This window comes from Miniopterus schreibersii (assembly GCF_964146895.1).
Source record: "Miniopterus schreibersii genome assembly, chromosome: 3".
NCBI classification, from domain to species: Eukaryota; Metazoa; Chordata; class Mammalia; order Chiroptera; family Miniopteridae; genus Miniopterus; species Miniopterus schreibersii.
The window spans coordinates 52,377,118-52,401,841 of NC_138103.1; the positions used below are offsets into that span (position 1 = coordinate 52,377,118).

General features: G+C 36.9%; 1 protein-coding gene across 4 annotated transcripts in view; it reads right to left on the reverse strand.

Annotated features, from left to right (window-relative positions):
• Positions 1-481: 481 nt before the first annotated feature.
• LNPEP (leucyl and cystinyl aminopeptidase) overlaps positions 482-24,724 on the reverse strand; it is a 76,069-nt gene continuing 51,826 nt past the window's right edge. For all 4 annotated transcript variants that reach the window (XM_081131392.1, XM_081131393.1, XM_081131391.1 and 1 more), the window contains exons 9-18: positions 24,209-24,340; positions 21,840-22,000; positions 21,499-21,587; positions 15,456-15,639; positions 13,922-14,078; positions 6,693-6,877; positions 5,170-5,331; positions 3,214-3,354; positions 2,462-2,543; positions 482-1,828 (exon numbers count right to left, since the gene is read on the reverse strand). In XM_081131392.1, coding sequence (XP_080987518.1) covers positions 1,697-1,828; positions 2,462-2,543; positions 3,214-3,354; positions 5,170-5,331; positions 6,693-6,877; positions 13,922-14,078; positions 15,456-15,639; positions 21,499-21,587; positions 21,840-22,000; positions 24,209-24,340 — 1,425 coding nt within the window. In that variant the 3' untranslated portion in view covers positions 482-1,696. The remainder of the gene's footprint in view (positions 1,829-2,461; positions 2,544-3,213; positions 3,355-5,169; positions 5,332-6,692; positions 6,878-13,921; positions 14,079-15,455; positions 15,640-21,498; positions 21,588-21,839; positions 22,001-24,208; positions 24,341-24,724) is intronic.

Below are 24,724 nucleotides of genomic sequence, written 5' to 3' on the forward strand. Positions count from 1 at the left end.
AGGATATAATGTTTTCTACTCTAAAACAGAGAGATAAATGTTTAGAAAAGACTAAATTGGGTGAAAACACACTAGGAGTAAAGAAGGCTATCTTTCAGCTTGCCAGCCTTTTAAATTTTGTTATATAAAAATATTTTCATAAAATAAAATATAATTTTATACACAATCCGACATATTTTCATTTTATACTTGCTGAATAAAAAAAGGTGACCTTTGCCATTGTCTGATTCTGTGGAGTGTTTTAAGTGCTTGCAAATGGGCAATTACCCTTTTTGTACAAAGAAGATGTTTCAAACAAAATGTAAAGTACAAGAATTATTAGGAAGAAAGTTTTTCTCCTAAGAATCAAAGAAACACAATACTCTAGGTATAAGTCTGCAGAGCTCAAAAAATTCAAGTACAGTATTTCTCCTTTAGAAGGAGTAAAAATGCCATACAGTTTTGGATTTCTCCCTCATTTTTCTTTGTTTCTTTCTTCTTTGGACATTCCTTTTAATCTGTTAGTTTGGCCATGGTAAAATAAAACTATGAATTTTCAACTAAAGAAAAGTACTGTATTTAACAGTAGAAAAAATTCAAAGCCCACCATATTCAACCTGAATCAAGTTAACCCCTCTCACATGCTCTCATTCCTTTAAGGTACTATGGTGAACTTCAAATAAAAATGTTCAATTTCTCAAAGGCCCTACTTTAAAATGTTTCTAATGTGCTACTCTATCATATAAAATGAAAATCCACTTATGGGTATGATTCAGAGAGAAAGTGTAAATAATCTATCATGCCAAAAGGCATCTAAAACAACCTTTATTTTTAGGAATAGTGATAAAAGACTCCAGTACTAACAAAATGTTTGCCACAACTTTGGAAATACTTATTTATAACATAAGGTATATATATGGCAGGGAGTGAGAAAGGTGCGCTGATTTGGAGAATACTGAAACTTAAGAATAAAATAATTACAATTAAAGCTATTTTGGTTTGAAACATTTTCCTAAAAGATGAAAAAGAAAATGTTAAATATTGGGAAAATGTAATCTTTTGGCCTTGTTATTTAGCTTTTCAATATAACAAAAATTTAAAAATTCTATAGCACCTGGCTACTCTGCAGAGAAAATAGTTATAGATCTTATTTAAAATTTTCCCAGGAAATAAAGGATTAATCAAAACCCCAAATCAAAGTAGATCTGCACACCTGAGATCAGCTCTCTAAGTCTCATGCTTCATCGACTTCACTGCCATACTTTTTTTAAGCTGCTACCACATTCAGTAACATCTACCAACAAGAAGCAACACATGGCTCACAAACCAGCAGCCTGCACAGATGGTGGCTCCCCTGGAAGATCTTTCCTTGTTTCACTGGGTCAGTACTTTACGGATACTGAGAAATAGAACAGAATTCCAAAACAGATTTTATTCCCCATTTGGGCATTTTCAAAGTAGAAAAATTACTTATTGTTTTTGTAGATGGTTGCCATATAGGTGAAATTTGTAATAAATAACTATGTACTGCCCAAAGACATTTCAGGAAAGACCGATGAAAAATACAGACGGGCCCTGAGCTAACTAGAACTTCCAGGAATGCAAACAACTCAGCAGCTATCCTTGGCTTCACCTTGGCTTTTGCAAAAGTTAACAAGCGGAGCCCAAGTTAACAAGCTCTCTGAGTGGGTGACGAAATGAGGTGCAGTTGTGCATGCTACAGCCACCCTGCCAGAGTTTTCAGGTTCTTCTCCATCCACTGGATATTCAACTGAATGACTTCCAAAGCCTCCTGGACACAACGAAGCCGGAAGGTTGCCTCTGACTGATTTTCAAAGAATGCCTGAACCTGCAAGTTTCACATAGAAATATTTCAAAAGAAGAAAGTAACAGTAAATCTCAGGTAACTCTGAATATACTTTTCAAATAAACTTTCACTTAATGATAGCTAGGCTGATGTCTTGAAAGAAGTGGAGGCAAGAAGTACTTTAATGCCCAGGGTATTTATATCAAGTTACTGATCAAGTATGGAGAAATCTAAAGTAATCTTAAAAATGCATTTTCCTTACTCCCACACAAGGATGAATTTTTCAAATTTAAAATAAAAAAATAAAGTGGCCAAGTAACAGCAAGTGAAGTAGAATTGGAAGGTAGGCCTGGTGCCCACTTCACCCTTGGAGTGGCCTTCTTCACGACAATTTTACCACTAAGAAACCTGGCATATACTGATCTTAATTTAAACATTATCTGTATCAGGGAGACAAGGGGATATTGCTGAGAATGGAATCACAATTTTTCATCAGAATTTTTTCTCATTGCTGTATGTCCACCCTTTAGAAGTAATCCCAGTGCAGAATCATTAGCACTGATGAAGGCAGAGGAGGGCCAGGAACCGGCATAAAAAGCCACCATCTGACTTAACCCGAGCAGCCTGAGAGAAAAGGGATACCCATCTCCCTTACTAGCATTTTATACAACCAACCTCCGACAAGTGTGCCTTTGTTGAAAACAGGTGAGTTGATCCAGCAACAATACTTTGTATGGTATAGGAACCCAGATGGAACCTGAAGAAACACAAACACAAGAGCAAAAAGAGCAAAAACTGAGGCAGCTGTTGGTGAGTTAGTCCCTGAGTGCTAAGGAAATGCTTTACTCTAAGCCACGTGTGCCAAAGGCAGAGCAGAGTCCCTCTGCTGGGAACCCGCAGCTCGGTAAGTCAGAGCAGTCCTACACGCACCCACGGCCGCGGGAAGGGAAGGTGGGCAAAGGCAGGAGCTGGGGATATCCACATAAATTATTAATTCATTTGATCTACTCAAAAACCACAAACTTCCACAAATGTAATTATTGCTTTAAAATAAAAAAAACCTATTCGTGCTGTCTACCTGGGTGTGAGTTCTGAACAGATCCCTTGGCAACAAAAAGGCATTTTTAACACACATAACTAAACAGCTATTCTGAAATAGCCCGTGGCCATGCTGAACTGAGTGACCTGGCATCGGGCATGGTCAGGCTTGATAGGCGCTCAAACGGACCACCACTGTTAGGTGACTCACACTATGGAATTATGTTTATAAAAATGTGAAATTTCCTGGGTGCTTCAGTTAAATGTTATTGAAGCATTTTTCCTCTCACAGCAAATCATAACACCTATGAACCAATACAACACTGGGCATATTTTTCAAATGCAGAGACTGAAAATACTAAAAGCTAGTAATTCTCTGAGAAACTTACTTCTGTACAAGCTTATTCCAGTTCTCTTTGACAAAATCCCACGCCAATAAGTGTCCAGGAAAATGCTGGCCCACTGTTCTAATGACAAATGACAGCTTTTGTGTTCGGATGATATCTCCACTGAGGCTAGTTTTCATTAACCTAAAAAGCAAAACAGATTTAGCTTCCAAAAAAATTATTCATGATGAAGTGATGGCTGCACATTAGTCCTGGTCTCCTAATTATAGCTCTGTAGTAATTCAAGGGATATAAATTTCGGGTTAGTCTAAGATAGATCAATAAATCGAAAACTTGTCATTTTTTTTAAATGAAGAACTCACTAATGAGATAAGCACTTCAATATACTGTGACATTAATACATAGTTCTTGATGTAGTAAGGACATTTGAGAAATAAATTCTGGTAGAATTTATAATTCTGAAGACTGATTTTTTTTTTGGTTAAAAATGTTATTTGATTTGAATAGGCAGGTATATTATTACTCTTAAAAATTGGGTTGTTTAAATAATGTGAAAATGAAGATACATTTCACAATATACTCTTGATATTAATGGTTATTATTCATTAATACTTCATATGTACTAGATGTTCTAAATTGTTGACACAACAATGCTTGAAAAAGGTAATTATTACCTATCCCCACTTTATAGTTTAAGAAACTGAGGTTATGTAAATTGCCCCAGTTACACTGCTAGCAAACAGTAGAGCCTGACATCTGAACACAGCAGTTCTCATCCACTGTGCCATAAAATCTGTATAGAGAGAAAACACATATCCCCAAAAGAATGCAGTAATATTTTTAATAGAAAGAAAACCCAAGTGCTTATCAAGCTGTGATGGGTTAAACAAATTATGACAAAGCCACACTATGAGAATACTATGCAGCCATGAAAACAAATGAAGCAGGCTTCAAGAACTGACATGGCAAATCTCAGAGACTGATCATTCGCTCTGATAGGACCATCACAAAACACTGGGGATAGTATAACCCTATGTTGACATATAAATATACAGACCAGGATTGACACTGTTAACAGAGAGAATAAGAATGGAAGTAACTGATCATATGAGAGAATCGTATGAGAGACACTTTCAAGTTTTATTCCATTTTCTTAGGTATTATTTAAATACTTTATAATGGGACTTTATTAGTGTGTTACCAATTTAAAACAGAATTATTACTAATTTAAAACAAAAACATTTCTCTATTTGCTTGGATCAGAGGCTGGCTACTATTTTAAAGGAAATATTTACAGTGTATACTTTGGAAAGTAGGTCTGGGAAGGTGCTGAGGAAATCTCTGGGACACTATTAGGATTTATCTGAGCAAAATTATACAAGAGAAGCAATGACACCCAAATGCCTCCCTCCTAGTACTGACTCTCAAGATCCTTCCATCATTCCCTCGGCTCCCCGGAACTCCTCCACCGGCCACTGACTGTTCTTCCTGTCAGGAGCACTACTCATTGCCCTTCTTTCCCCATGTGAAACTCCCATTTCCAGGTCTTCATCAGCTAGATATTAAAAGGGAAATGTCTGACAAATTCATATGAAGGTATAGCCTATAAGCTTTTACATGGCCCCATTTTCTATAGTGTCTGTATTTTCAAAATGACAGCTTGGACAGAGCAATGCCTTGACCAGAAAGAATGAAGCTCTAACTGTGGAATTAAGACAACATGCCAAGGGGAAGAAGTGTTTAAGAAGAAAGTAGGCAGGGATTGTGACTCTTGGCATCTTCCAATCTCCTCTGGGCAAAGCACCTTCTGCCTATCTATCTAATTCCTGAGATGAAACTCAGCACATGCGGGCACCTTACCACATTGACCAAGTCAGGTCTGGGCTGTGAGTAAAAGGGGAAAAGGGCCATCCCAGGGAAGTGAGCTCCCCACCAGTGGAGCACAATGCTTCCATGCTCTTGGTGTCTATATATCCTATTTCTTGGGTGGTTTCATACCAGTAAAGCTTCCGTACATCCTCTGAGCTGGCAAGAGCTTCAAGTATTTTATTCTTCTCTGCTTCAGAGCCTACAGAGGTGTACTTGCTTAGGAGGGACAACCAGCCCCTCTCAGTTCTCGCTCCAACTTTGAACACAGCAGTCATGACATCAGTAGGTAGGCTGTAAGAGAGGTGGTCAAATATGAGAACAAGAAAAAATCCTGGATTCAAAGGTAAGGAAATGACTAGTGGTATTGTTTTTGGGGTCAGTGTAGAGTACAACAGAAGAGTCTTACTGTATAACTAACAGTGAAGAAAATGGTTAATTTAGTCCTAGTTGGTAGGACTATAAGAAATATCAATTCAATTTAATACAATAACTATTTGCCGAACATCCACAAGAACGAGGCAGGCAACTGGCTGGCTGATGAAGAGGGAAAGAGACACAGTCTGCCTGCAGGAACTCACAGGCTATCACAAAGTACAGAACAATAAATATATGCGTTACAATACAGTGTGGTAAGTTCCATGGTAGAAATACGGAGAGAGGGATAAGAAGAGGGGAAAAAGCATAGTTTTCTGCCATTATTAAGATCTGTTTATCTGATGCTTGACTCTTTCCATAATGCCCAACCTAGGAAACCTAGAGAGAACTAATCATCATCAAAATATTTCTACTAATTGCTAACTCCACCTCACACCCATTAGGATGGTTGCTACCAAAAAACCCAGGAAATAACAAGTGTTTGTGAGGATGTGGAGAAATTGGAAGGAACCCTTGTACACTGTTGGTGGGAATGTAAAATGGTGCAGCCTCTATGAAACAATGTGGCAGTTCCTCAAAAAATTAAAAATAGAACTACCATATGATCCAGCAATCCCACTTCTGGGTATAGATCTGAAATAACTGAAAGCAGGGTTTCAAAGAGATATAGTACACCCATGTTCATAGCAGCATTATTCGTAAGAGCCAAAAGGTGGAAGCAATGTCCATCAATAAATGAATGGATAGGTGAAATGTGGTCTAGACATACAATGGATTCATCATGCAGCCTGAAAAAGGGAGAACACTCTGACACATACTACAACGTGGGTGAATCTTGAGGATATTAAGTGAAACAAGCCAGTTACAGAAAAATACTGTATGATTTTACATATATCAGGTATTTATAGAGCATTAAAAACTCATAAAATAGAAAGTAGAACAGTGGTTTCCAGAGGCTGGGGAGAGGGGAAGGTGGGGAGTTGTTTGGATAGAAAGTTTTAGTTTTGCAAGATAAAGTTCTAGAGATTTGTTGCACAACAATGTGAATATGCTTATACTACTAAACTGTATATTTGAAAATTGTCAAGATATTAAATTTTATGTTATATCTATTTTTTTAAAACCGGTATCATTTGAGAACATAAGTGCATAGAGTTCACATACATTGACACTCAGTTTTATAACATGTATGACCCAGGATGAGATGATCCTTGTTTTAATATATAATGTGAAGTAATGAAGAGGAAGAGAGATCGTTTGAGCAGAGCACACATCACCTAAGAGTTCCATTGGATGCCACCCAATTGTCAAATAGCTTCATGGCAGTAGAACTGCAGTTCTCCAGGCTGTGGGTGCAAGCAAATTCTAGCAAGGCTGACCGCAGCTCTCGAGCAGATGGGGTGCCCTCATCAGTCCAATTTTGGTGTTGAATTTGGCTTTGAAGCAATTTAAATACTCTGGTCTAGAGAGAAAAAGTGTTTTATAATGTAATAATAATAATTAGGACAACCAAAAAAATAAGGACGACTAGATCTCTTTCCCAACATTTACCCAAGGAAAAAAAAGGCACGGGGACACAGGTATTACTCACCAAATATCAACTGCCCGCATACAGCTGGGATGAACCACTCAGTGACAAAGTTTATACAAAAGGCTAGTATAGTCAAGAGGGACTTTTAAGATATAACACAGAAAGAATTAGTGGCTTCTTGAAGTAGGGAACCTTTCTCCTGTGTGTACTCAGCAAGAAGTTATTTTCCTGTCTCACAGTACCACTGCTTGAAGGAAGCTGGAACTTACCGACCTCATGGCTTCAGAATTCATAAATCCAAATAGCAGTGAGAGAAAAATATAGTTCTTTACTCATGAGTAGATGTTTAAATGTTTGTCAATCCAATATTAAATTAATACTTAAAATATCAACTAGTTTGATGATGTAACAAATTAATCTAATTAGTGAGAAAATGAGGACTGCAAGAAAGTATAGTTGTTTATGGTTATTTTTTCTCCACCCAACATTTATTTTAAAAATTCTGAACCTACAGAAAAGCTACAAGAATAGTACAATGCACAATCATATGCCAGATTCACTGTTTTTTTAATACTCTTACATTTGCTTTGTTTCTGAGTGTGTATAATGCACATACATACACATATGCTTTAATGGTTTTAGCTGAACCATATGACAGTAAGTTACAGATATCATGATATTTCATTTACAAATACACTGGCATGCAACTCCCAGAAACAAGAACATTCTCCTATATAACCATGATACCTTATCACACTTAAAGATATTAACAGTTAACATCATCCACTATTCAGTCCACTGTTAACAGTTTCTTCTGAATAAGATGTAATTCTTAAATGTATACTTATGGTATTAAGAAATCAACAAATCTCTTATTTCTTTTCCATCTCTCCCTACAACAGAAGTGTGAAAGCTATTCATAGTATATGGAGGTACTTCCATGTTGCAAACTGTGGTGCATGGGGAGGAGTGAAGACATATGGGATTTAAAAAAATCATCTTGTAAAACATGTATTTATGAATGCCACTAAAAAGAATGCAAATTTTAATATAAAATGCTTACAGGTAGTTTTTAGAAAAACTTCATGGCTCTGAATAGGAGAAACAAAATGAAAAAATTTACACGCACACCTCGCCGCAGGTCTCAGCACAGGGGCAGGTCTTCCCACTGGTATTTCTTTACCAGCATCACTCTGCTCATGTCTCAACTCAACTACTCCAGATGACCACATACAAAAACTCTCAACCCCAGAAAATTAGTTCAAGTTCTTCTCGGAGCATTATATTCTTACAGAGTACCACTGTCAACATCCGAAATGAATCCTAGTCGGAGACCTGTAAACTGTGAGGCCATTTTCTCAGAAGACCTCTGAATAAACCTCCTGTGGAGCTATGAGAACAGAAACAAGAACTGGTGCAAGGAGGACTCAAAGTTGTGATGATACATCAACTTGCTTTTGTTTGTTTGCTGCAAAAGCAATAAAATAGAGAAGAGGCATCTTGTGGAATGCGTGAGTAAGCTTGTGAGGGACTGGGAGGACGTGAAGTGGAAAACTACTTGTTTTGATGATTGATAATGCAAGAACACAAAAGCAATGCCGGAGGCCCTACTGGGTCCACATGACTGCTTTGGTGCACGCTGTCTTCACTGGCTTCCCCTGCTCAACAGCATCACGATAGCAAACTATCCCAAGTGACTGAAGCGAAAAAGAAATTTTAAAGCTACTCACAATTGTCAAATAGAAACAAAAAGGGAATGAAAGAAAAAAAAGTCACATGCTTGAAATGCTGTTTTCAAAAGTTCAGTGGAGAAAAATGGAAATGCTCCTTGAGAATTACCTAAAACATAAAGTAGCCAGTGCACAAAACATGGCACTCAAAAGAACTGGAGGCAAGAGGGACCTGACATTTGAAGATGCTAATGCTAATTCCTGAGCAGTTACTCCATCAGAATTACATGGTGAAATGTTACTAGTTATTCCCGGTACACCAAACAGTCAAGAGGAATTACCGAAATAGTTGATTTCACTTATACTTCAAATGGTAACATAATAGAGTAAACATAAAATATTTTCTTTTTAAAAAAAATTTTAAAGAAAATTCCAGGTTATATTTTTAGTATTAATCAACCATAGCAAGCGCTTCAAATTACCTCTGCCTTTAAAAAATACATTTAAGCCTATTTTTTCCATGGTTCTAAATTAATTTTTGAAATTTAAACTCATTAAACAATAGAATCTCATCCTCTGGTTTCATACAGTGAAAATGGCAAGTGGGGAGAGGGGATACAGCTGCTAAACACAATTCAAGCAGTTAAACCTTTCGAACATTTTCCTACTCTAGCACTTAAGTAGGGTTATACAAGCTACAAACACTGGCTATGCAATAAAATGCAACAACAACATAAAATGATTTAAAAAATAAAACAGGGAAAGATGCTGGCACTTACGTATGACATTTTGATTTACTGCTTTAATTTTACACTGATATGCCCAGGGAGTTCTTTCTTGGGTCAACTGAGCTTCTTGAAAGTGAAGTGTCAGCCTTTATTGCAAAAGGTTTATCTCACCAATCCCTCATATGTATAAGAATGACAGACTTATAAGTGATGAGACAGGAATATGGTTAGGATCAGATGTTAACATCATATGTGAACAATCTGACACAAGTCAAATGTGTCTCCAGACCCTACACACCGCAACACCATAGCATACATCACAAAATGTGATCTATGGGTATGTGTTACGTAGGTATGTGCAGCCTACACAACAAAATAACCAATAAGTGTGCATACTGCTCTGGGGACAATGACATAAAAAATTAGACAGTAGTATTAATCACGAGTACTATTTGAAGACTGGATCTAAGGACTCAGAAATGTCTGCCATTTTAATCTCTGACTACAGTAGGTCAGACTTCATATTTTGAATTTTGATGCTACCAGAATGCCCTAAAATTAGAATAAGAATTTTAAAGAGACAATTTCTCCCTCTTGATGAATTTAAGCTAACCTGACTTTTAACTAACAATCAAGTGTATGAAATCTCCAGAAGTAAAAGGGCCTATGGTCTTCCAAACACATGTGTGGCCTCCTGCCTTTGCCTTCTAACCATCGGACCTCTGGACCCCACCCTGAAATATGCTCTTTTTTTTCAGTTTTATTGATTTTTAGAGAGAGAGGACAGGAGAGGGAGAGAAACACTGATGTGAAAATGAAACATGGATCGGCTGCCTCCTGCATGCCCCATACCAGGGATCAAGCCTGCAACACGAGCATGTGCCCTGACCTGTATAATCAAACCAGCAACCTTTTGGTGAACAGGACAATGCCCAACCAACTGAGCCACACCAGCCAGGGCATGAATTATGTTAAGAAGCACATACCTGTCCAGCAAACTGGAAGTTATCATCTGGAATGAAGATGCAATTACTTGAGTGCACACAGTAGCAAAATATTCAAAAGGTTTAACTCCTTTGTGTTTTGCATCTATATTCTCAGCAGAGGGATAGCTTGAGGTAAGTTATCAAGTGCTTCCTGACACTGGACCTCAACAGTTAATGGAGAAAGGCAGAGGAAGAGTGGCTTCTGCCATCATGAAATTTAAATAATATTCCCCAAAACCTTATGTCTGACTGCAACGTGTGAATGTGACCTTATTTGGGAATAGAATTTTTGAAGATATAAACAAGTTAAGATGAGGTCATATTGGATACGGTGGGCCCAAATCCAATGACTGGTGAACTTATAAGAGGAAATTTGGACAAAGAAACACAGGAAGAAGGCCACGTGAAGATAGAGGCAGAGATTGTAGTGATGCAACTACAAACTAAGGACTGCCAAGGATTGCTAGTAACCTCTTGAAGCTAAGAGAGATGCAAGGAATAGATTCTCCTTCAGGAGAAATCAACCTTGCCCTGATAACACCCAGATTTAAGGCTATCAGAACTGTGAAAAAATATGTTCTGTTGTTTTAAGACACCAAGTTTGTAATAATTTATTATGGTGACCCTAGGATACTAATATATTACCCCAAATAGTCTTGATTTGATATGGGACTAATAACCCCCAAAGTAATCATAGAAATTCTATAATAAAAAATATATATATGTATACAGTTAAGTATACAGGTGCTGGATCAATTAGATATCCATACTGAAAAGAAATTAATATTTATGTCTACTTCACACCATAAACAAAAATCAATTCCAGGTAGATCATAAATCTAAATATAAAAGGTAAAATAAAAGTTTTCAGAGGAAAACACACGAGAATATCTTGCATTAGGCAGATTTCATACCATAACATTAAGAATTTATGCTAATTAAAAAATCATTAAGAGAGTGAAAAGCAAGCCAGAGCTGGAGAAGATATCTGTAAATATATATGATCAACAAAGAACTCATAAATAGTATAGAATTCTTACAAATCAGTAAGAAAAAGGCAGACAATCCAATAGAAAAAGAACTGAAAGACTTGGGTACAAAAGAGAATATCCAGCTCTGGCTGGTATGGCTCAGTTGGCTGGAGCATATAGCCTTTTACAGCAGAAGGTGGTGGGTTAGATTTCCCATCAGGGCACATACCAGGGTTGCAAGTTCAATCCCCGGTTGGGGCATGTTTGGGAGGCAACCAATCAATGTTTCTCTCTCATATTGATGTTTCTCTCTCTTTTCCTCTCTCTAAAAATAAATTTCAAAAGAGAGAGAGAACATCCAATGGTCAATAAACATATCAAAAGGAATTTATCTTCACTTTAGGGAAATGCAAATTAAAGCCAAAATTGCAATATCACGATGCACCCATCCAAATGGCTAAAAGAAAAAAGGGTTTGCTATTACAGTGGTACCTTGGTTTTCGAACACCTCCGTTGACAAACATTTCGGGTTACAAACGCCGTAAACCCGGAAGGAAATGCTTTGGTTTTCGAACACGCCTCGGAAGTCGAACATGCCACAGGGCTTCCACTGAAGGCAAGAACCTGAGTCCTAGCTGTCGGCTGCTGAACCCTCGGTTTTCAGAACTCCAACGGTCTTCCGAACGGATTACATTAGAAAACCGAGGTACCACTGTAATAGTGAGTGTTTCCAAAAATATAGATCCAGAATAGAACTCCAATTCTCATACACTGCTGATGGAGCATTAAATTGGTGTAACTTTGAAAAATGACTTGGTAGTACAGTGTTTACCATGCATATGTTTTGACTCAGCAATTCCACTTCCGGACACATACCCCATAGAAATTCACCAAAGACATGTATAAGAATATTCACAGCAACACTATTTGTAATAGCTCCAAACTCCAAACAACCCAAATGCACATCTACAGTAGTTGAACTGGCTAACAAATGGCCTATTTCTTTAATATACTAACAGTAGAAAGTCCGTGTCAGATTATAAGTTTGCCCTAAAGAGACCAATAAGTTATTTGTATACTTCTTGGAAATGCACATCAATACTACAAGGAAGTAACTAGATGTGGGTCTGTGATTTTAAACTTTAAACACATGATGTACAAGCTTTTGAGCCTGTTTTAATTTAAAATTTCAGTTTAAAAAAGAATGATAGCAAGAAAGAAAAAACTTTGATTTTCCCAACAAATAGGTATCATTGGAAAGATGACATTGCTAGAATACAAATTAGTTTAAAATATAGTAACATAAGGCAAAGAATGGGCTTTGAAGTGAAACCAATGTGAGTTTGAATCTCGGCTTTATAAATGACTAGGTAAGTGACTTTGAGGAAGTTATTTAGTCTCCTCATTTACCTCATGAGGGTAGAAATATCTACTTGGGCATTGTATGAGGATTAAATGAGGTAATCTACATTAAACACCAAGTATGGTGTACAGGATATAATAAGCACTGAAATGTACTTGCTTCTGGAGTGTCTCGCCCATTTATTCATTCCACATTTACTGAATGTCACTATGGGCTGGGTCACATTCCAGGCACTGGTTTTTATTAAGGCTGGTAGTTAAAGCCTTATGAAATAGAAGAATGGCAAAAATCTATCAATTAGAAGAGACCTCAGAAATCATCTAACTTAAGCATCTCATTTATGGGTAAGGATGGGGGTTGCTCCTTTGGGGTCAGATCAGAAACTTGTGAGGAAGGGTGTTTTTCAAGCTCCACAGTCCCTTCTCCCATTGAGAATCATGTATGTGATAAGAACTCATGACATGGGATGCACAGTAGGTTAGAAAGAGCAGCAGAAAGAACATCGTTAAAAAGGAAAAGATGTAATCCAACCTCTTGCTTTTACCATGAGAACACCAAAACCCTAAAAGACTTACTCTAATTCCTGTTCCAGTACTTTCTTCCTTTTCCTGAAAGCTGCCTTTTGCTTGGTCCCTGGAAAACCTGACCAGTTTACAAAGCAAGTCCTGTTGTCAGAATGTGCTGACTCAGAGAATTGGATAAGACAAAGGATTCATCACTCCCTCCCAAGCTTTTAAAAACTCAGTCAACGGTTTAACACTGAAGTGTCTAAAATAACAACTGTTAAGATCAGGCAACTGTTCTTTTTTTTAAAAAAAAAAAGAAAAGGTAAAAGTCTCCAATATCAAGACTCCCTACTGCTTTGCTTTGCAGAGAAATTTATATCCACCAGCATCCTCATCGATAAGATAAACTTAACTGTCATTTAATATTGACGACTAGGATATTAATGGGGAGCACTACTTTGCAAAAGGGTCCATTTAAAGCATTTATTATATAAAAATTTGAATAGAAAAATTCTTTTTCATGTGATAGTAGATCAGAAGTCTATATTTTGATATTCAAAGACCACATCATGCTAAGCCTTTATCAGCTCTTCATGGTAAGCAATGACATTGATTCAAAGTAAAGGTCTCTTGGAAAGTGAAGAAAATGGAATTTAGTTCCTTTTCAGCCTGTTACTATTGCTGAATGGAATTATGAATAACCATATTAAAGGCAAGCAACGAAGAGAAGCTGACAAAAAGACAGACTTACCACCAGTCTTGAGGCCAAATCCATGTATCCTAGCTTTTCAAGGAGGTTATAGATGAGGCCTGTCTGGAACAGGGCTTCAGTGATAGGTGCCGTGTAGGTCTCATTTCCAAGATAATCAATCAAATCAAAGGCCCTCTGGAGAGGCACTTTGCCTAGGCTAAAGGGTAAAAGAACAGAAAAAGTAAACATGCTGACAAAGGCAGACAAACTCTATACCTGCTGAGAAGGACATTTTATGGTCAGATGGTGAGTCTTGAAGACCTAAAATTTAAGCTTAGAGTGTCATTCTGTAAAGTTAGACTAAATGTTATTACCTTTGATTAAGTTCATGTGTGTGACACAAGGTTAAAAACACATTAAAAAAATAAAATAAACAATTGCTCCGTTTTTATTCTATAAGTCACCTGTAAATTGCTACTGACTCAGGAAAAGTATTACAACATCTTGGTAAGAAATGATGAAAAGTACTAATTTTATTTATTTTTTTAATTACTTACATTTACCAGGTGAGAACAGGTGACATAAAGAGGAGCTGAGTCAGAAGGAAAATTATTTATATGGGAGTTTGTTTCTCAAACTTGTTAAAGCGAGGTTCACTGTGAATTTATGGTAAGTACACTTTTAAAATTAACCATTTTTGCCTGGCTGGGCGTGGCTCAGCGGTTGAGCATCGACCTAGGATACAGGCAATCGGGGTTCGATTCCCGGTCAGGGCACATGCCCAGGTTGTGGGCTCGATCCCCAGTCGGGGGCGTGCAGGAGGCAGCCGATCAGTGACTCTCTCATCATTGATGTTTCTATCTCTCTCTCTCCCTCTCCCTCTCCTTTCCTCTCTCTGAAATCAATAAAGATATATTTAAAAATAAATAAATTAAATTAACCATTTTATAGAAATCATAATGATGGCTGAGATGACATAAGGTCATTTCATTAAAAAATGAACCAAAATAGGAAGGTCAAGAGCAGTCAGAGGGAACACTTCTGAATATTTCTTTTGTTTATAGATCCATTAACAACTTATACTGGTAATCTTCCTATTCTGAAGAAATCTATACACCAGGTCACTGCCATTCTTGGCTTTGGGATTCCACATGAGGTGATGGGTGAAGCAAGTATACACATAAATAAGGCAGCTCTAGATATCAGAGATGTCCCTCATATGGTGAGTAAGCACCAAGCATCACACTTAAACCAAGTGCTGCTTGAAAGGAATTCTCTCAAGAAATAAAACAAAGCTTGAACTACATCAATTTATTCAGAAAATATGGGTCCTGCCTGTTGGCATCTACATTCTTGAAATGTTATTTAAATCTTGTTACTTAACTGTTCAATATTTGTAGCTAATGTTTCAATATAGATCATAAAGTCCCTGAAGGCAAGCACTATGTCTTACATTTTCCAGTTCCTCCAAAATGAATTATATCTAACAGGCAATATATGCTAGTTCTTTTGAACTGTTTTTCTAAAATGTTGTTTTTCTCAATATCACTTGTTTAAAAAACAAACAAACCAAACCAAACCAAGTATACTCTACCCTGCAAGTTCAAAGATGTTATTGATGAGGTTGGCTCGGTCTTTGTCACTCAGCACATAAGGATTTATTTTCAACTGTTTGATTAGTGCGTCCCAGTCATCATCTGCATAATGTACGATATAATAGCCACTCATGTCTGTATTGACTTTGATCCACTGCACTTCTTCTGTAAGACTGATGACATCTAATACAGACCAAAAAATGAGAGGGGTGGAGGGGGGGAAGAGAGAGAGAGAGAGGAGGATAAGAGGGCCAGAAAAAAAATTAAACAGATGCTTTGTTTCAAAGTTATAGTATATTTTTATATTTGATTATTCTACTAAGAAACTAAATCTCTGCCTTTCAGCACAATTATTTTCACGTTAACAGAGATTACCAATCATTCATTTAACAATTACTTATTTAATGGTGAACAAGGTATTTATGTCCCTACTCTCATAGATATTACAGCCTAATGTAACCAGGCAGGTAGAATTCATATAAATGTTACTGATGGAAAAAGAAAATATGATATTCTATGGAAGTACACAGAAGAAATGCTTCATCCCCTAAGGAAAGTTAGGAGAGATTTCCCGGAAGAAATAACAGTTAAGTTGAGACTTTAACATATATAGATGTTGGCCAGGTAAAGAGTGTTCAAGACCCAGAGAAAAAGTATCCATGGTATCCACACACCAAACTGGCTCCCAAGTTCACTGTGGCTAGAGGAGGGAAGCGGGGGAAAGGGAAACGTGTGTGGGTTGGGGCAGCAGGGGAGTCGTGAGAGAACGATATAAAATGTGTTCCATTGCAGCCTTTGTCCTTGTTAGCAAAGGAAGAACAAACAAAGCCATTTAGAAAAGTCACATAATTCAAAGCTAGCAAAATAAACATTAGGGAAGTATTCATGTCTCATTAGGTACAAATAAAAAATAATTGAGTTAAAATAATAGAAAAGTGATTTGCCCTTATTGAGCCCCAACCATTGCATATATAAATGCTGAGAGAATTGTTGGAAATTTATATGGAATGATTTCACTTAATTTACAATTAATAAGGAGGTACAAACTATATGACTACAAAAATATATTACTACAAAAGTTGACTACCAAATATATGTTATAAATTTTAAAATCCTTAACATAACTAATCAAGAAATGTCCTTTAAAGTTGCGACAAGGACATGAATTTAATATAATAGTTAAGGGTATACATCTAAGTGTCTTAAGGTTTACTATTTATTAGAATATGTGCTCCGACCGGCCGAGTGTGGCTTAGCAGTTGAGCGTCGACCTAGGATCCAGGCGATCGGGGTTCGATTCCCGGTCAGGGCACATGCCCGGGTTGCGGGCTGCAGCTGATCAATGCCTCTCTCATCATTGATGTTTCTATCTCTCTCTCTCCCTCTCCTTTCCTCTCTCTGAAATCAATAAAGATATATCTTAAAAAAAAAAAAAATAGAATATGTGCTCCATGAGCTATTTTTTTTCACTGCTAATCAGTGTTCCCGGTACTCAAAAAATACTTGGATAATCAATGGATGAATAAACAAAATAACTATGTCATGGTAAATGGTTTTAAAGCATCTAAATAAGGCTTGTAAATGTTTCTATAAGTTTTCTTACCCATTTTAAGATAAATAATACAATTTTTTAAAATTATAAGAGAAAGAGGAGTAGAGAGATAAGAAAAATAATCTAAACTCAGACAATAATAGCACTTTGGGATATATTTCCTGCCAAGATTTTTCCTATACACAATTAAATTGATGTAATATTCCATACAATGAATATATGTATACATATATATATGCATTTATTTTTATACTGCATTTTCACCTATCAGATTCCATCCTCTGCCATTTTTTCACTGTCTTAATATGCAGTTTTCAAATATCTTCATAATATTCATAATTTCAAGACCTACCATAGTTTAACAATCTCCTATTTGGAAACATTTAGGCTGTTTTAAAATTTTCACTATCCTAATAATGCTATGTGAAGGTTTTTTGCACATATAATTTAGAAACACATTTAAATCCTTTAGTATCTGAAGTCTTAGGGTCTATTAATTTCAAAAGCATGAATTATTAAAATTTACCAGATTCTCTTAATATCTTATTTATTCTAATTCTACCGAAACTGCAAAAGATGTTTAAGATGGAAAAGACTTATATTCTGATTGTGTCTTAACATGACATATCAGATAATGTCTTTTTCATCTAAAAATTCAACTTCTGTTTTATTGCTGATATAGCAGAAAAATCAATTATATCAATATGGTCTATTCCTTTTTCTAGAGCAGAATGAAATCTACAGAATAATTGTGATGGCAACAGTAGCTGCTCCAAGTTGAAGACATTTTTAACGAAACTATGACTAATGAAATTAATTTTGTCATTAGCTAATGCAAAAATATCAACACTCACCAGGTCACCAAACACAATTTTCTACAGATCTTTTATCAAGAAAGGACCTTGAGAAGGACTGAAGAGCTCCAACTCTTCCCTTTCCCATAAAAAGAGGCAAGTAATGATAAGTATGGCATTTTCCCCACTAGATGGATTCGGGAAAATATTGAAATACATAGTATCTTGGCTGATAAGAAGCAATTTGCTGTGTTGTAAACCTAGCCAAGTCCAAATGGTAGAGAGGTGAAATGCAGCTGGCAGTGTACTTGAAATTATTACTGTCATCTCGATGACAGAATATAAAGCAGTACAGCCAAGAGCAGAGAGAGCAGAGTTATCACTTTGAGTGAACATGTTAGTCCCTTTCAGGTCTTCTGAATGGTCCAGAATAGAGAGCCTTAAAACCACAGGTATCAAAATATAACAGCTTTACTCACGAGAGGAAACTGCATCCTGCAGCTCAAACGTGGATGAGGCTGCCCCCATATGTTTTTAATCTAGTATAATCATTAACAGATTAACAGTTCAATTTTCACAGTCTGCTAAGCAGTGAAAAACAATGAGAACTCCAATGTTAAATGGCAGAAGCCCAGGTGAAGTAATCTAATATTGACTTTAAAAAGCCATTTGTCAATGAGTTATGAAAATCAACTACTGTTTTGTAAAGAAACATTAAAACACAGAAACAAAAATCATGTTTTTACTCCATAGTCACAAAATGTCCTGTGTCGTTTGCGCCAGCAGACTAGCATGAGACCTGCAGCTGAACTGCATCCCCTCTGTTCAAAAGCATTCCTTCCTGCAGTGCCCTCTCTTCTCCTTTATTTTATTAGGGGAAAGGCAAGAGCAGGGGATGGTACATGATAAATATCTTAATTCCATGATTTTCCTTCTTTTTTCCAGTTGTCTTTCACTCCAATGATATGTCTGTTAATTTCAGGGTAATATTTCTGGCACAGTGATACCCTTTTAGAAACATGAATGTTTCAAGTTAGATTCAATATAAAAATTTCCTACAGTTAAAGGGCTTAGAGGTCTGAGTAAGATGTGGATTGAGACGGAGACGAGGGGGGTGGGGGAGAAAGGAAGAAAAGGGAGAGGGAGACGCTCACTTTTTTAGTATAATTTCCTCAATATGTAGCTTGAAAACAAACGGCCCTTTTCAGCTCTTCTTTCTTTTTTAATCCTCGCCCAGGGACATGATTAGAGAGGAAGGGAGGGGGGGGAGAGAAACATCCATCTGTACAGGGAATCGAACCCACAGCCTAGGTATGTGTCCTGACCAGGAATGGAACCAGCAACCTTTTGGTGCACAGATGACATTGAACCAACTGAGCCGCTCTGGCTCGGCCTTTCAGCCCTTCTTCTACACAACTACTCATTTCTCAAAATTCATGAATGCAGGGAAAAGTGACAAAAATGTTAACCAAATATAACTCCTATATTTGATTGAGCTAATGGACTAACGCAGCAACCCTGAACACATGGAAATATACTAAAGACTTAATAAGCTACCAAGATAACACTCTGTACTAAAGTCATATGACATAAACTATGCCTCTGTAGCCACCACCTCTGCTACATTTCTTTTGAGAACAGAAAAAATTAAAATAAGAGTGATTCTCATTAAAATATCAGGAACCAAGAAGAGCTACTGTCCTTAGGGTCCAACATTTTTTTGTGAGGACAGAACATTCTCAATGTGAACCATCAAAATGCGAACTGCCAGGGATGAAAGCAGCAGCAGCAGCAGTAAGGGAAATCCCACAGCTGAGAAGAGGAACCAACAGACACTGCTTCCACCGTGTATTGGCTCAGTCCCAGCTCTAGATTACAATTGTATTACAGTGCATTTTGTATATTCCCCCTACTAAGAATATTTTGAATGAAAGGAAACAAAGATATAATTTCACCAGGCTTTGAATGCTCTTTTCCTAGATCTTTCGACCATGACATTTGAAATTGAGTCACTTCATTACAGACAAAATTTATTCATTCAATAAATGTTCGCGTGCCTACTGGGTGCTAAGGTTGCAAAAGTGATTCATACAGTCATGATATTTACCTTCATTAGGGGACACATCTAATGTGGGGACAGATACAAGTGAAACAGTACTTAGCATAAACAAAAGTAGAGAAGTAGAGAAAGTTATTAAAGCACATAGTAGGGCCTCTACTATGTCTCGGGGTGAGGGGAGGCTTCCTGGAGCAAGCCAGGGTTGAAGTGAGATCTGAAGAATGAACAGGAGTCAATCAAGGGAGTGGGGAGGCAAGAGTGTTTTACCAGGAGACAAAACAGCATAAACAGAGGCCACCCAGAGATAAGAGGAAGAATGGCCTGTTTGAGTTGCTCAAACAATTTTTGTGCAGTGGAAACACATCATGCCAGGTAAGGGCTTAGATAAAAAGGCTATTACAGAAAAACAGGAGTTAGACTTTGGGATGTAAATGTCAAAGAGTTTAAAAAGCTCATATGTAAACTGAGATAAAAAGTAAAGGGCTAATAAGAGCAGATATCTTATTGTCCAATTACTTTGAATACCACCAAAAACTTACAGACTATTGGGAGGTTTGCAAAATGTCCTTATTGGTACCTTTCAAACAGGAAGATGAGATTATTTCTTCTTTCTTAGGTAAGAGGCTATCCTTCTAGGACCCACTTAAAGCATGCAGTTTTGTTTTCATTAAAGAAGGCAGCACTGTCCTGGCCTGTGTAGCTAAGTGGTTAGAGCATCAGCCTACGCATGAAAGGCTCCTGGGTTTGACTCCTCGTCAAGGACACATACCTGGGTTGCAGGTCTGTTCCCTGGCCATAGTCAGGGTGCATGTGGGAGGCAACCAATCAATGTGGCTCTCTCACATCAATGTTTCTCTTCACTCTCAAAAATACAGGATTAAACACCAGATACACATTCAAATGAGAAACCTTCCCTTTCCATAAATCTAGAGCATCACTAATGGTTCCTGATGAACCCAGAAGCCTTATGTTCTTTCAGGGTCTAAATTAAGAGGACATATGGTATGGCATTCATAGAGGTAGTTAACAGATGGTCAGAAAACACATTTCAACTACTTTTTATAGACTCGTTGTGTGTCAGCATATACAATATTTACATTTTACTATCCCCTTCCTTGCCATCATAATTTTTTTGCCCCATTTTTTTCATTACCAAAAATGTATACTATGTCTACAGGACATTTTGTAATAATTATTTACTGTAAATCTAGGTCATGAATCAACCTTTATTAAGCATAAGAATCATCTAGGGTGCTTGTTAAAATGCTGTTGCTGCAGCCCACCCCTAGAAAGCAGACAACAGAGCACAGGTTAAGAAAACTGCTCTGCTTCTTACTTTGTAACATAAAGTATTTATCTAGGATATAAAAATATAGCACTTGTTATTTTCTACCAGGACCGCTAGCACTTTCAGTGCAACTTTTTATACTTTATGTCACATGACTAAGAAAGACCAATTTTATGCATGATAGATACATAGACTCAAGCTCACTTAAGTCACATCACATATAGGTGACTCATAAAACCAGCTCAGAAAGTGAGCACACTGGAAAGTGTGAACTCCTTTCTGCTGCTTGGTAAGATGTTTTAAAAATATGCTGTTTCCAATTTCTTATAAGAGAAGTGTTAAGTCAAACCTGATTTCTTGTCCAGAAATGATACCAATTGATGTTTTGAAGAATTTCTTCCCTCAGTGACAAAGGATAGTGGAATATGCCATAGATAGCTATAAAAATAAAATATTGAAAGATCATTACACTTTCCAATACTTCAGTAAGTTACACAAAATTTGTTGATTTTTGCTTTTTTTGTTTTTGGGGTTTTCTTTTTTTGGCAGGAAGGTGAAAATTTTCAAGGTATTTTCAGAAAGGAATAATCTTGTTAGAGATTTTGTAAGAACCTATGATTATAAAACATTTAAAAATACTTTAACCTGAGGGTACAAAAGAGCTAGCAGGGAGAGAAAGAGGGCATGTACCTTGCATCTGAAGGCTGAATTTCAGGCTTCATATTTAAAAAGAATCTTTCTTGTTGTACATGAAGCTCCTTTCCTTTTCTTTGAACAGTCACTAAAGGAAACCCTTTCTGCAGGGTCCAGGTTTTCATCATTTTCTTTATATCTAGTGTTTTGTTTGTGACCTATAAATAAAAGAATAAATTATTTTTGCTTACACAATTTAAAAACTTTACAGTTTATATCCTTCCCTCTTTCTCTACCACATCTTATGAAGACTACATTTAGTGTTAATATAAAAAAAGAAGCACAAATGCTGAGTTGAATTTACATTTCTAAACTAGGTAAGTGAACAGTTGCTAAAAGGAAAGTAACCTAGAACAGAACTAAGTGATTACTAAGATGTGTGAGAGAGGCACTATGCTGAAAAAGCAGATACTATCAACCGAGTGTTCATGAAAATCCCTAAGGAGATATGAGCACTCTTTCAGTTCACAGGACTAGCACTGAAGGTATGAATAATGACGTATAGTCTAGAATCAGAAGCACTGCTACTTACTCCTGTGAATCAGCTGAGTACAGATTTCTCTCCTCTCCAGACCCTTTGCTTTCATAAATGTCAAAGTTCTTCTTTTAAAGAACTAATACTGTGGGAATGCCAGGGGGCAGCAGCAGTAGCAGAAGAGTGAAATATAAATAGGTCAGTTGCCTCGACTTTAAGTCTCTCTAGAGAACAGCAGTACATTTTTGATGGTCCAGACCCTCTTTTACTTATTTGATGGTCCAGACCCTCTTTTCCAGATAATTAACTAAACTTATCTACAGAAATCTAGAATCCAGTGTCAGAAGTTCACAGGTCCTCCAAAGCCCACTGTCCCTGAAACATTTGGTATCAATGATTAAGAGGCAATTTTTGAACAACTATCTCTTTAAAGAAAGTGAGTTAAACTTATGACTCAAATTATTTTTCTAGATTACATATAGACTTGAATTGCAAGCGACTAAAATCACCAAGTACTTAAAATGTTTGGCAGTGTCACTGCACTATGGCAGCCTACCTACCTTGGTCACCATATTCCTACTTATTTAAAGCAGAAAAGGACAGGGCAAAGCCTCCCGAGTTCACTTTGATAATAATTTTATATTTCTCACGGCCGGGATCTATTTATTTCTGGACAAGGGGTTGGGAAGAAAACAAGCTTGCTCCAAAGCAAGGCACTTTTGGTCTTTGAGGCAGAAATGAAATGAAGCGGCCAGTGCACAATTTGATGCGGATGGTAAAAATCCTGAGGATGCCGTTAGGGACTAGGCTGGGATAGGAAGTCATGATGATACAAAAGCTGAAATCAGTGAGGAAGGCAGAAATATATTCTAAATGTCAGGAGATAATAGAACAAGTATACAATAAATAATGCAGCTTTCAACTGAAATAAGAGGAGTAACAATGATTTGGATGCAACTTTTAGGTAATAAAAACAGATCCCTCTTCTCAAAGAGAACTCAGAGAGTAGGGCAGATACATCTTCTGGGCAAAGGGTTAAAAGCTAGAAAGCACCAGGTTTCAGACAAGGTGAGGAAGCAGGACGAGCATACGGAAAAGATCCAGAGCAGGGCTCTTAGCAGGGTCCATAAGACTTTGAAACTGTGTGTGATGTTTTACATTATGTGATTTTTCTGGGGAATATGTCCAGAACTTTCATCACATTTTCAAATACGTCTGTGATCTTCTAAACTTTAAGAACTTTATCTAGATCATGGTAAAAAACTCAAATGCTTCTAAGGGTTAGGCAGTTAGCATACACGCACGATGCAGGCCAGGCTCATGCACGGCTATGAAGCATAACTTGTATGTAATTACACTGCTTATTAGAATATTTGCAGGCACAACAAAATCCAAACAGCAAAGCAGTGGGAGGGCAGTGTGCAGCCATTGCAGCCAGCTTGTGATGTATCATCTACTCCAGAGGAACGTGGCCCCAAAAGACAGGGCAATTCAGAGGGCAGAGTACAAAAAAAAAATCATGAATGGGAGGTAGAAAAACTGCAAAAGCATAAGAATAAAAAAAGATTTTTGAAGAAAAAAATGAAAATATAGTAATATACATTAATTTGGAAAAGACAACTTTCCTACAAAGTAGAAATGGAGATTAAGGTATAGAATAAAAATGGTTACACAAGGCCACACACAATTTTTCAACAATTAGGACTAGCAATTCCATTTATTGACTTTTAATTCTGTGCTCTATTCATAAATATTCAAATCCTAAGCTCCATCCCCCTCTTTCTCAAACAACTGTCTTTGGTACAACAGCTTATTTGCATACTTGATCAAATATAAATAGAACTTCTCTCTTTTTACTTTAAGAGCCAAATAAAAGATCCAGGTAACTTACCTCATTAAAACTATCCCACAGATCATCACTTTGAATGGATGCATAGCTATGATCATGCAGGTAAAGAACAAGAGCACGCTGAAATACATCGTTACCAAGGTAAGTCTTCAGCATCAACAGGAGAGAAGCTCCCTATTAAAAAAAAAAATTGAGAAAGGGAGGAAAATAGGATACAAAAGAACTATAGAATTGAGAATCTAAATTCAGAATATAATCAATCTAAGCATATACTTTCATATATAAAGCCTAGTTATAACACTCTGTTATGTAGTCTCATATAACCAGATGTGAACTATGTTTAAATTGTCCTAAAATTATTTCAAAGGATTTGAAAAGAATTAATGGAGTAGATTTCCATGTGCACTAATTCTACTGTGAGCCACTTTATGTGGTCTATCAGTTACTGTTTCAGTGTTAGTGTTAAAAAGCTCGACGATTATATTTTTAATAGAAAAACATGCCAAATTTTCTGTGGTACCCCCACTCTTATCCCCAATGGTTAAGGTACCAGTTCAA